Source organism: Lepidochelys kempii, chromosome 20, assembly GCF_965140285.1.
Source record: "Lepidochelys kempii isolate rLepKem1 chromosome 20, rLepKem1.hap1, whole genome shotgun sequence".
NCBI lineage: Eukaryota > Metazoa > Chordata > Testudines > Cheloniidae > Lepidochelys > Lepidochelys kempii.
In genome coordinates this window covers 4,657,719-4,671,101 of record NC_136399.1, presented here as the reverse complement: position 1 = coordinate 4,671,101, position 13,383 = coordinate 4,657,719, and the positions used below count along the sequence as shown (strand labels likewise).

The 13,383-nt window shown below is 46.4% G+C and overlaps 1 protein-coding gene across 3 annotated transcripts; it reads left to right on the top strand.

Annotated features, from left to right (window-relative positions):
* The first annotated feature begins 612 nt into the window (after positions 1–612).
* Positions 613–13,078, top strand: SMAGP (small cell adhesion glycoprotein). 3 transcript variants are annotated; one of them, XM_073319331.2, is made up of 4 exons: positions 613–1,407; positions 8,033–8,127; positions 9,726–9,803; positions 12,025–13,078. In XM_073319331.2, exons 1-4 carry the CDS (start codon positions 1,271–1,273, stop codon positions 12,192–12,194), a joined length of 480 nt encoding a protein of 159 aa, XP_073175432.1. In that variant the 5' UTR covers positions 613–1,270; the 3' UTR covers positions 12,195–13,078. The 3 variants fall into 3 exon arrangements, with proteins under 3 accessions (XP_073175432.1, XP_073175431.1, XP_073175433.1); XM_073319330.2 differs by lacking the exon at positions 613–1,407 and adding an exon at positions 1,419–2,736; XM_073319332.2 differs by lacking the exon at positions 613–1,407 and adding an exon at positions 1,419–3,296.
* The last annotated feature ends 305 nt before the right edge of the window (positions 13,079–13,383 follow it).

Sequence of the window (13,383 nt, the reverse complement as noted above, 5' to 3'; positions counted from 1 at the left end):
GGTAGAAGACACTGCAGCCTAGTTGGGGGTGTTTATCCCTATGCTTCAATCCCCCTGCATTTACGCTCGGTGAAGGCCAGGTTCCACAGAGCACATGGTTAACTTTAAGCACCTGAGTAATCCCAATGGAAATGTCTGCAGCTACTCATGTGCTTAGCTTTAAGCATGGGCTTCTGTGCTTTGGTGGATCAGGGCCTTAATCCCTTAGCAACTAGGTTCCATGAGACCCTCCATCCAGCTCCTTCCTGCAGACCAGGTGAGCCCTTGGAAAGGCCCAGCTGCCTTGGGGATGCTTTTCAGGTAGGGGGCTGGCTCTGTCCACTCGGGTTTGGAATCTGGAGGGGCGGGAGTTATTTTGTGGCTCTGCTGGTCATGGGTGGCACGTAGCATCAGCTGGGGAAGGCTGTGCCTCCCCAAACAGCCTGGCGTGGCCCCACCCTCACTCCTCCCTGAAGCCCTGCTTGGCCCCAGTGCAGGCAGGCTGCTCCTCTTTAGGGAAGCAGCATGCTGGGGCTAGGGGGGGCGCTCAGGGGTGGGAGACAGGAGGGACTGGGGCTGCCCTCCCATGTTTGGGGACCCGGGGGGGCACATGCCCAGTGCTCCAGGGCTTGTGGGGGGGGCTCTGGCAGGGGATGTGGGGGCAGGGTCAGCTGGGGGCTAGTCTCCCACAGCCAGTGGTTCACCCGCCACCCATGTTGCTGGTCCTGTAAATGCACCATTCACTGGGGCTGAATCCACAAAAGATTTGCTTCCCTCACTTCCTTGGCAACGCTGTGACTTCTGTCTGCCACCTGCATGGTTACTGGTGATTGTCCCCAAGGCACATGATGGTGACCAGTGCCGTTGTTAGCCCACTGGGGGCCCTAAACCAGAATATTTTTGCCCTTCCCCCAATACTAAAAAGCTAATGGGGGGGCTCCTTGAGCTGCCTATGCCTAGCACGGGCTCTGACGTGACAAGGGTTGATCCCTGGGGTTGGCCTCAATATCCTGTTATTCCAGGAAAGGCGTTTCACTGGCCCTCCCCAGAGAGGAAATAGCAATAAATAACTCATGGCATCTTCTTATCACTAGAAATTTGGCCACCGTTTTAAATCCCAAGATATTTCAATAAAGACACCGTGCTGAATAATTCCTAACCCTTGCATATGCATCTATCACTTGGTGAGAAGGTCTCACAACTGTGGCCTCTCTTATTTGGTCTGTTTCTCGCCTGCCAACGAAGAGTTAACAAGGGCAAGGCATTTGGCTGACTATGCCTTTTATCATCAATGTGGGGAAACTGGAAAGGTGAGGCGGAAGGGAACGCCTTAGCCTCCCAGCGATTTCAGGACCTGTGTGAGAATAGATGGTGGAAGGGAACTCTGCAAACACCTCATGCTGCTGGAGCGTTTTACTCTGATGACAGGTAAGGCGGGGTGGGGGGGGAGGGTTTCCCCCGGCAGCACAGTGCTGTTTTGGGGATAGAGACTTACTTTCATAGTCACCACTGGTTCTGATCCACTTTACAACCCATGTCCGCTCATCTGGGGTGTCTATCAACTCCCAATCCAGCCCTACAGCTGAATATGGTCTGTGGCGTAAGGGAGAGACAAACCAGGGAGACCCTGCTGAAGGCTTGGTTGGGGTGGATTAACTCCAAACCCCACAGGGACAGTTTTTTGAAAGAGCTTAGCTCCCATTTAGGCCCCTCAGTGAGAGTTGCTGGGTGCTTAAACACTTATGAGAATCTGGCCCATTGGGTCAAATCCTGACTGGTTACTGCCCTTGCTGGTGCTTACAGGAGCTCAGCACATGACCGGTCCAGGCCCAGAGTCAGAGAGAGGGTTTTTAACTTCTGGACTGCATTGGCAGCAGAGGGAGGATGCAAAAGCCAAAATGCTGCTCCCCCTTTGTCTCTATTCCTCTTTCAGAGTTTCCCTTTAGAAGTTGCCTCGGCATCCGTGCTTTCAGCAAGGCGCTGTGTTTTCATTTGAGTTTAAATTCAGCAGACTCGTAAAAGCCTCTCGAAGGTGCGGTTGAATTGTCAACTGGCCTTCCCTAGGAAGGCGCAGGAAGTGAAAAATCCTCCCCAAATAAACAGATGAAACAGAGCACGCAGACTACAAAGCAGACACGAGAACCAAGCCAGAATATGATGGGCTTGTTAGAGTCAACTCTTTAGAGGGAAGGAGGACTTGTGGCACCTTAGAGACTAACCGGTTTATTTGAGCTTGAGCTCTTTAGAGGGGAGACCCAGCTGTCTAGTGTCATTGGCAGCGAGAGATTGAGCCTTTAGGTCACTGGTTGGAATCTAGCTTAGGTTTGATCATCACATTGCTGTTACAAACTGAATTCCGGGGGTCTCCATCCCACCCCTACTGTGCGGGCATCCCTGACCGTGGCAGTGTGACTTGGCTGGTAAGCTCTTTGGGATAGGGACCATCTTTTGGTTCTGAGTTTGTACAGCACCTTGCACAATGTGTCCTGGGGCAAGACTGGGGCCCCAGCTGCTTCTGCAATACAAATGGGGCTAGCAAGAGAAAATGACGCTCTGGGATGTGGAAGGCCTGAGTTCCAGCCCCTCCTCCAAGGAAAAATCTATCAATATAAAGTGGAACAGCTTCAACAGAAGAAAGAGATTGAAACCCCCACCACAACATGCCCTATACCCAGATGGTTCAGACACTCATGTGGGAGGCTGGGTTCAAAGTCCCTGCTTCAGAACGGATTCAAACATGTGTCTTCTATGTCCCAGGTCGGTGCATGCTCTAAGCACTGGGGTAATGGTTATGAGGCGTTAGCACCATCATCCTTCCCTTTGTGAATGATTGCCTTTGCTTTGATTTTAAAAATGCCTGAAAACTAAGTGTTTTGGGTCAAATGAAACATTTCATTCAAACCCAAGATGACTTTTTTTTTTTTTCACTTTTTCAATTGCAAAAAATGTTGGTTTCTTTTTCACAATGGCCAGTGCACCAAAACCTTGGTTCCATGCACAGCTATTTGCAATGCCATGTCGCTTTAAAAACACTTACAGATGAGTAAATATCCAGTGTGTTAGGGAAGTGAGTCACTGGCTGGGGAACTACACCCAATCAGCAAGGAGGCTGGAGAGGAACCAAGCATTAGAGACTAGAGCCTCCCAATATCAGAACTGGATTCCCAAAGGAGTTGGTGGTGGTGTTCGTCCTTTCCGAGACTGGCCCTAAATTAGGACTCAAGTGCCTAGTCCCACTGATGTCAAGGGTGAGGGTGCTCCGCACCTTGCAGGACTGCAGCTTCAGAGAGGCCTGTCTGAGTCAGCACCTTTGTAAGGTAAACCCCTTGCTGGGCCTCTGCTTTGCAACACACTCTCTTGCCTTCTATAGCACTTTTCTCTTCCCTCCAGTGCTTGGACTGAGGTTCACGGCCCAGCCAGCAAGCTGGCAGCATGCTCTCCTCACTGGGGTTCTCGTTCCACTCCTACAGCAAGGGTGGGCAAACTACGGTGCGCGGACTGGGCCATTTTAAGCCAGCTTGCAAGCTCCCACTTGGGAGCAGGGTCTGGGGCTTGCCCCGCTCCAGCGCTCCAGCCAGGGCGCCGGTTCATGGGGTGCTCCACGTGGCTCCTGGAAGCCGCAGCATGGCCCCATTCCGGGTCCTACGCACTCCAATGGGAACTGCAGGGGCGGTGCCTGCAGATGGGGCAGCGTGCAGAGCCGCCTGGCTGTGCCTCCACATAGGAGCCGGAGAAGGGACATGCTGCTGCTTCCGGGAGCCAATTGAGGTAAGCCTGCCCCTGAACCTCTCCCCACGCCCCACCCCTGATCCCCCCCACCCGCTCTCCAAACCCCTCAATCCCAGCCTGTAGCACCCTCCTGCACCCCAAACCTCTCATCCCCACCCCACCCGAGAGCCCGTCCCCCCAGCCAGAACCTGCACCCCTTCCCGCACCCCAACCCCAATTTTGTGAGCATTCAAGTCCTGACATACGATTTCTATTTCCCGATGTGGCCCTCGGGCCAAAACGTTTGCTCACCCCTGCCTTACACTGACTTCATTATACACTGTCACTCCTAACTTTCCTGGTTCACCTAGGCATCATGCTCCAGTACTGCCTTGTAGCATCTGAAGGCAATGGGTTCAATGGAAGAGAAAGTATACAGGCTTCGTTCACGGATTCACCCTGTTTTTGCAGGCACGGTGTACTTACCTTTAACTGCTGTCTGACTGTCATTCTGGAGGTAGAATTTCTTTCCAGCCTCTCACTATGGCATTAGTGTTTGCAGATCACAGTGACTCCTGGATTGCTCTGTAGCCGAGTTTTGTGTCTGTTGTAGCTAGGTGAGTTTTGTGCTCACATTTCAGTGTGCAGCTCAATACGGTCCAAGCAAAATGCCAATCATGCAGGAGTAAAATTATAACCAACTGTTCCATACTTTGTTGTAACCACTCCACTGCATCATGCTCCAGCCTTTGCTAACCATCATCATATTAACCAGTGCTTCCTCTTCCTCTCTGAAATCCCTAAATCAGGTTGCCCCCAAAATCATCTGACTGCCACTGAAATGCCCTTACTCACTGCATTCCTCCATGCTAAACACCATCTTTAAAATCCACTAAGACACCATGACTGAAAGCACAGTTGACAATTTCTTTACAAACCCTGCGAGGCTTGTAAAATCACAAGCTACCTTTCCTGGCTTTCACAGGGGCAATTATCTTCAGGAAGTCGGTCACTTTCCCGTTGCTTGCTCAGGTGCACACTCACATTCTGAACATCCAGGGATGACATTTTACCTTCATATAACTTGGCATCACACTAGGGAAACACTTCTAAAGCCATATTGTCGAGTGACTTAGACTCAGATACTGACATCAAAAACCTTTTTACAAAAGGTATGACTATAGCAATGTTTTCATGAATCCAATTCACTAGAAAGGCTTTTTAGAAAGGTTGGATTTCAAACCTTTGCTCTGTACCGTTTGCAGCTCTAGGTGGCAGCACTTAGCACATGGTGGTGAGTGCAGTATAAAAGCTTACAAAGTGGTAGGCGTGTTACTCTGTATCAGCAAAAATGACGAGGAGTTCTTGTGGCACCTTAGAGACTAAACATTTATTTGAGCATAAGCTTTCTTGTGCTACAACCCACTTCATCAGATGCATGGAGTGTATTTTCACTCCATGCATCTGATGAAGTGGGTTTTAGCCTACAAAAGCTTATGCCTAAATAAATGTGTTAGTCTCTAAGGTGCCATAAGGACTCCTCGTTTTTATAAAAGCTTAGCAAGAAATGATAGTGTCAGTGACACTATGACCAGTCTATTTCTCGTGTTCAAATTAAGGAAGTGTGTTGTCTCACAATTTGGCCTGTGTAAGACAGTGTGGCGCTCTAAGAGCAGATCATGGGACAAACTGTGACTCAGTCACAGTTCACTGGTTCCCCTTTTCTCTAAGAAGTAATCTGCTACTGGGTTAGACCAGCAGTGGATTACTTCCCGGCTCAGCTAGAACGCATTTTTGGAAGGGAAGAAGGGGCGGGGGGGGGGTTCCAAATGAAGTTTCTGCCCCTGCCTGCCTACCTATCTACAGGGGTATGAGAGAAGCTACTGGTCTTCACTGTGCCCTGCGCTGGGGGTTGTCTTCCTCTCCTTTACTCCCCTGCATGGCTGTGCAGCCTCCCATTAGGTGTTACAGTAAGATCTAAGAAAGAACAGTAAGATCCCTGAGTGATTGTACGAGGCACTGTACAAACATGTAGCAAAAAGGCAGGACCTACCTGGACAGCTTAAAATGCAGGTCTAAAAATGAGAGAGAACAGGTGGACATAACACATATGGAGAGAACATAAGTTGATAATGAGCTGGTTAAAAAGAAGATACCATCTGGCCCTAAGTCAACCACAGACTAAATTGGAGTGTAAATAGTGGAAACTAATTTGGATCTTTCAGTTTCAGTAGAGAACATCTGGGTTTACAGCCTTACACTGTGCCATATGCTCTTAAGTTAACAAGATGCTTTTAAATACAGAGACTGATACTGAAGTAGAAACTGTAGGACACTTCTCTGACCCCATTTGTGTGTTGTTGAACTGCTGTTTTAAAATTTATTTTAGCCTGATACCTAGTGGTCAGTTTCTGCTCAGCAGCTGAGGCACTTGATTGGAGTAGGGAAGCTGCTGCTAATTTTATTGCAAGTACTTGGGTGAGTCATTTGCTATGAGGCAGGCAGCCTTGGGAACAAGGGGTGTGAGGCAGAGCCCTGCCTAATAAAATCCACAGAGATCTAACTGCAACTGCCATTAAAACCAGAGATGCAGATATGAGGGCGGGTCCACTGACAATGTAGCTGAGAAGAATCTTTACAAGAGTGTGGAAGTAATGCATGCAGCCTTTTCCACATGTTTAATCATTGAGATCCTGTTTTTAAGTGTGGGGGGGTGGGAATGTGAATGCCGGGCATTACTACTTTGATAAGCAAGACATTTGGACTTAAGCAACACGAACTGCCATGTAGCAGAATGAGGTGAGACATCTCCGCTTGCTTGGGGTAGAGCCAGTTGTCTCGAACTCTTTATTTTCTCTCATGTTAAAGGCTTTATTGTTCCTGTTCAGAGTTTGCTTATGCATGGAGATTCAGAGTTATTAGATTTTAGAAACCAATCAAGTCTATTAATAGAGCAAGATCACACAAAACCCCTGTCAAATTACGTGCTCTTGTAATTTGAGTCTAGAAGTTCTCACCTAACTCTTCAGTCTCTTTGTATACATGTACTTAGCCACTAGGGTTACCAGCTGGCTGGTATTTGACCAGCCTGGCCATTTTTTTTAGTGGATTTGCTAGTTGCCAGAAAAATTTACTCTGCCGGGTTTTTTTACAAGGGTCTAAAGATTTGCATTATCACCACCATATACTGGAATACCTAATGTTAAAAATTTGCATCCCACTAAAGATGCTGCAGTGGTCCCCACTTCCACAGTTTACATGAGAACAGATCAGACCTGTTGAAAATACAGCAGCTGACTGACTGCCCACCAACACACAAGCACACTTAGGGTGACCGGATGTCCCAATATATGGGGCTTTTTCTTATATAGGTGCCTATTACCCCCCCACCTCCTGTCCCAGTTTTTCAGATTTTCTATCTGGTCACCCTAAGCACACTGCATGCATGTGAGAGAGGGTTTGAGTCCCGGGAGAGTGAGGAGACCTGCAATATTATCAATCTTACCCACCCAGACAGCTCCATAAGAGTGCTCCTGATCAGAAGAGTGATGGCAAAGGTCAAATTGAAAACAGGAATCCCTAAGTCTAGCAGTATGAACATAGGCCCAGAAATTCTAAACTGATACTTGAATCCAAAGTTTTCAAAATAGCCTCCAATTGAGGGTGCCCATCTAGCTACACTGGGGGCCTTTTTTTCAGAGGGCTGAGCACCGACCACTCCCAATGAAGTCAGCAGAAGGTGTGGCTGTGCCCAGGACCCTGGAAAATCAGGTCCCGTGTGGCTGATGGGAAGCACTCAAAACTCAAGCCCCCAAAATCAAAGGCCACCTTTAGACATTCTGGCCTTAAGATATCTGTGCCTCACTGTCCCCTTTTATGACAAAGAAAATTATATGCATAACACAGAAGTTGTAAGGACTTACTAATTAGAGTGCATGGAAAGCATTGTGAAGGTGTAAAGTGTCATATGTGCTTAAATTGAATCAGAGAACAAATGGCACGTCTAGAGACAATTCCCCACTTCATCATTGGTCTGCTCTGATCCTGGCTTAACAAACAAATAGAACAGGACCTGCTTGAAGATGCTGGATAGTCACCTAGGCTTTCCAATCCCTGCTTTTCTTAAGTTGCTCCTGCGTTGACCCTGGGCTCAACTATTCCAATCAGGTCTGCACAAATTAGACTGTTTTGTTTTCTTCTCAAAGTAAGTGCTGCTTTTGATGGTGGGTGACTGATCACAAGTTCAGATTCTACCATAACTAAGCATGAGGGTAATTAGCTGAGTTGCACTCTCCCTTGTGAGACACTAATAAATCTAACATCACTTTTCTGGCTGTTTTTGTAGTTCTAAAAGATCCCAAAATTTAAAGTGGAAGGATAAAAACACCTGCAACTCAGCTAGATCCATGGCAGCTACTCCACCACCTCTGCTACCTACAGGTAAGAAGCGCTTGAAAGTTTGGCAGGTCGCAGACCTGGTAAGGAGTCAGTAAATCACAGCTTGGTTTACTAGCTGGCAAGGAAAAGCAGCACCTCTTGCATGATACAAAATGAAGAGGCAGGTTTATATGTGGCCTCATCTGCCTCTCCTGCTAAGATGTTGTATTGTAAGAAGTTTATAGTAAGCCAAACTGTAGAAGCATTTGTGAATGCAAGTTTGTTAATGCTGAAGACATTGCAGGAAAAACACATGCTTCTATTTTTTTCCTGGTTTCCCCTATCCAAAAGGCCCCTTTATAACTGTCCCACATGAAGACAAACCCACATCCCTAAACAAATAATCCCACCCACTCTTGAAGCAAAACATAGCCAGAAGAAATGGTCTCAGATTGAGAACCTGTAAGACATTTGTAACAGAGCTACTGCCAGACCATTCCTGCTGGTAGCACGGCAGCTTTTTATAACACGATGTGCAAGGAGACAGCCGATTCCATAATGCCATTGAATGATGGGAAAGATGCTGTTAAACCAGGTCTTGGAGTCTTGAATTGAGCAAAACTCACGGATTCCAATAGGCATGTTGCACCATTAAAGTCCACAGATTTGGCCAAAAGTGTCAATTGCCTCTAGGCTGCTAATGAAGGCCACTGCTCTAATCATTTAATTAAGGGGACAGCTGAGCAGCTGCATTACTCCAGCAGCTGCTACACATTGAAACCACATGTTGGTTTCAAAGTTTCCAGACTTCACTCTCATTCGAGGGTTCATCTGTGGTAAACGACAGAATTGGTCGGAAAACTGATTTTCCATGCTGTGAGAAACTGAAATTTCAGAACAAAACATTTTGACTCAAATTGGGACAAATCCAAAATTTCAAAAAAAAAAAAAAAAAAATCAAAATGACCTGGAAAAAAAAAATTATTTCAGGTCTATCAAAACATTTAATTTGGATTTCAACCGTTTTTAAAAAAATCTCATGAAGTAAGCTTCAAACCAGTCATTTTGCCAAGAAAAAATCAAAAAGCTTTGTTCTAAAAGAGTGTCACACTGGATTGTGTTTACATTTTTGAAACTATTTTTTCTAAACAAAATTGTCAGTACAATTTCACTACCAAAAAAAAAAAACTGGTTTTGCCAAAAGGGCATTTTCATAAGAACAGCCATCCTGTCCATCTAGCCCAGTATCCTGTCTTCCGACAGTGGCCAATGCCAGGTGCCCCAGAAGGAATGAACAGAACAGGGAATCATCAAGTGATCCATCCCCTGCTGCCCATTCCCAGCTGCTGGCAAACAGAGGCTAGGGACACCATCCCTGCCCATCCTGGCTAATAGCCATTGATGGACTTATCCTCCATGAACTTATCTAGTTCTTTTTTGAACCCTGTTATAGTCTTGGCCTTTACAACATCCTCTAGCAAAGAGTTCCACGGCCTGATTGTGCGTTGTGTGAAGAAACCCCAAACTGTTTCAATGAAAAATTTTCAACCAACGCTACTAAACAAGTCTTAGCATAAGACCTATTCTTGTGTAATTAAGTGCCTTGAAGATGCTTCAATAACAGTGTCACTTACATTCTTTCCTTCCCTGGCGTTCTAAAGAAGAGCTGACCACCCCTTTTCTGAAGAGGATAAATACGCCGTCTCTCCAAGAGGAAGCCAGTGTGGGTGTCATCGCAGGTAGGACATTACTATCGTTGCATATTGATCCCAAGCAGCACATAGGCCATCACTCTGCTCTGTACCGTGATACATAGGGATATAGACACTTTCTGGGGAAAGCTCAGAGCCTAATCAAAGTAGCTCACTGTACAGGACCTACTCATCTTTCTTCCAAGCTGAGGCGTTAATGGTTCTTTTCATTGCTGCGAGGGGCCATCTGGCAACTTGGATGACCTTGGCAGTTCCCAGCTAACACACAAAATTTCAGCACTGACCTCGGTAAATATGCACGCCAGGAATGCACCATACCGAGGGGTTATAACAGCGCCTGAAGCTAGGTCACTTTTATCCAGCTGACAGCTGCTGAACTTTTCCAGGCGGAGGAGTTTAGTAGCCTCGCAGTCCCTTTTTACTGAGAACAATTCTAGATTGACCCCCACAGAGATGGCCTACATGAAGCTAAAGCAACAGTGAATTTCACCCAGCCCAGGTTCTAAGCACAGAGAGGAGACAAAAGAGATAGTGTGGATTTTCCCCTGGCCCTGAACTAAGAGAAAGAAGAGGAAATGGGTATAGAAAAAAAAAAAAAAAATCTATGGATTATATAGCTACTGACCCAACCAAATCAATGCCACCTCCATCTCTGTCCATGCACATAAAGTTAGTCTTGCCTCTTAGCCAGTCTCCAAGCCTTGTCATAGGCTGCTTCGATAACCTTATTTCCAGGTGTGACACTTTACTACAGGTGCTGTTGTCTGAAGCATCTCTTCAGGGTATACTGTGTTGCTGGTTAAGAGCGATCTGCCTGCTAATGGCTGAATTTCCCATAACAAAGAAACCAGTAGCCAGTATTACTGCTGATAAACTGCTTTTTCTATCACCTTAGCATACATCTCAGCTGCTTTACTAATATTCCATAAGCTATTCTATTTAAAGATTAGGAAAAAGAGGAGCATCCTAGATCATTTCTAGACACCACGACAAATCCATCTTGCTTCTGAAGTTCTCAAACATCAATTGTTTAAGCTTCTCAACAGCAAGGGAGATATTACTGTTATTTTATGGGTAGGGAACTGAGGTACAGAAAAGAGGAGCGGCAAGTCCAAGACCACAAGTCAGGCACAGAGCCAGACATGAAACCCACATCTTTTCCTGTGCAGTCCTTGCCACACTGCTTCCCCAAATTCATGCATGAATATAGTAAATGATATTACAGTACTATATGGTCCCCATCAGCATAGTATCTGAGCCTCTCACACTCTTAACATATTAATTCACACAACACCTGATGAGGTCGTACTTTCCTATTCTCTCTATTTTAGAGATGAGGAACTGAGGCATACAGACCAAGGGATAGATTTTTAAAAGGTATTTAAGTGCCTAAAGATTGTGGCAAAATGGCTGATGTTGGGATCTGTGCTTTTCTTGGCAAGGAGGCTAGACGCCACCCCTTGCCTCTGTTCTTGGGGCACCGAGGGCCCCGCTAGTGGCTCGGAAAGGTGGTAGAGGAAGGAAGCGGGGAAGGGGTCTGGGTTTGCTCTGCACTCTGAGCCCCAGCCATGCGGGTTTCTTACCCTCTTCGCCCTTGGGTAGGGTTACCCTTGGTCCTTGATGTTGGGGCAGGGTGTCCCTTCCTCCAGTTCTCTGGTCTTTGAAATCTCAGCAACACATCTCTAAATCCCAGTCTTCTCTCTTTCCTTGCACCATGCTGTCTGCCTCAAGCAGGGTGTTTTTATTAGTTTCCTGACAGGGCCTTAATTGACTACAGGTGCTCCAATTAACCTGCAGTAACCTTACCTAGTCTACAGGGAACCACACCTTAATTAGCCTTGGGTTTATATATCTCCCCTCTCCCACTGCTCCCTGGCCCTGCTGTATGACAAGATAGGGACCTAGTGGGATTTTCAATCTGCATCTTTAGGAGCCAAAATGCTTTTAAAAATCTGGCCCCAGAGAAGGGAACGGAATCTAGACTTAAATCCCAGGCTAGCGCTGTACCACTCTGTACCTCTTCCTTGCCCCCTACAGTGAGTTATTTTTTAATATACACTCTTGTACTGTTTTCCCAGTTTGAAATAAATATAGACCTGCTAGCATCCCATTTTGTTCTGCTGCTCTTCAGACCAATGCTAGTATTATTACAGATCAAGCAAGCTTTCTAAGTGAGCAGCTAGAGGCTGACCTGGGCAAGGCTATATCCTAATCTGGCTTTCTTCTTCTTCTTCTTCTTCTTCGGAAGGCGTCATCACGGTGGTTTTCATCACACTACTGACAGTCCTGGTAATCATCATCACATACCTGTACAAGAATAAAGGTAGCTACCATACCTATGAGCAACCAGAAGCAGATGTGTCTGTAGAGATGGAGAACCTCCCTTCGAAAGGAGAAAAGGAAGAATATTTTATATAACCCATTCAGTGTGGCTAACAGCTTCTACACCATACTCAGGTTTGACGCTAAGTTACCCGTATTTCCTGGACTCAGGATCTAGAGACTTTTTCCCCCTAATTTATTAAGTTAATCCAAGAAGGAAAAGTGTAATACGTGCACAGTGCTAACCTCAACCATCATTCCACGGCGTAGAATTCTGGTTAAACTGAAGGCAAGGATCTCCAGCTTAATAAAAGTGATTGGGTTGGAAGCACTACACTGTAAAAGGTGCTATCATCCCAGCTAGCAACTTCTTTGTCTGGTTTGTAAAATGGACTGCCGAACATCTACAGTTTCTCTCCTCAAGCAAAGAATGTTAAGGAGGGGGGGGGGGGGAGACACAGATTAAAGGCCAAAGTTAATCAAGTTGTTATTTGTTACAATAAAGCCTAGAGGCCTCTATCATGCTAGGCTCTAATACAATTGCCTAGTGAGTCCCTGCCCCAAAGAATTTAGTTTAAAGGGCCACCAAGCAGGAGGGGAACTGGAAGCACAGACAGGGGCAGTGACTTGCCTAAGGTCATACAGCAAGTCAGTGGTAGAGCTGGAAGAGAACCCAGGGCTCCTGATCCCAGCCCAGTGTCTTAACCCTTGGAGCACACTGCCTCTCAAAATGAGGACAGCCATTAGCTGACAGAGGCCAATTAAAGAAACTTGCCTTAGGAGTTGATTATTCAGTGTTGTCCACTACAGGGTTTCTTGCACTTTGAGGTGTTGCATGTGGCACTGGCCAGTGTCTGAGACCAGACAGATCCATGCTCTAATAAAGCACAATAATTCCTATTACGTCCTTACAAGCGGTGAGGCTAGCAGCTTATTTCATGTAACCAAAAGTCACTCAGCATAATAAAGTCATGCCTCTTTGTGGTGTAGGCTGTTGTATCACTGTTCTGCACAGTGCCTTAGTCTGGTGTCACTAGTGCCACCACCAAAAGGAAAAACACCCATATTTAGGGCAAGTTACGTGATCTTAGGCTGAATCAAGCACTAAAATTCAAAGCTCTTTACCTCGATCAGCAATAATTCCCTGTTAGGGATGGAAAAAAGGTGCCTGAAACTACATTGCCCTTATGTTTGCTGTAGGCCATCAGCGTTAAATGACTGAGCCCCTCTAGTCTAGATGACTCAACATGCCCTGTGTTGCTTAGCTTCTGAAGCAGTATGCCAG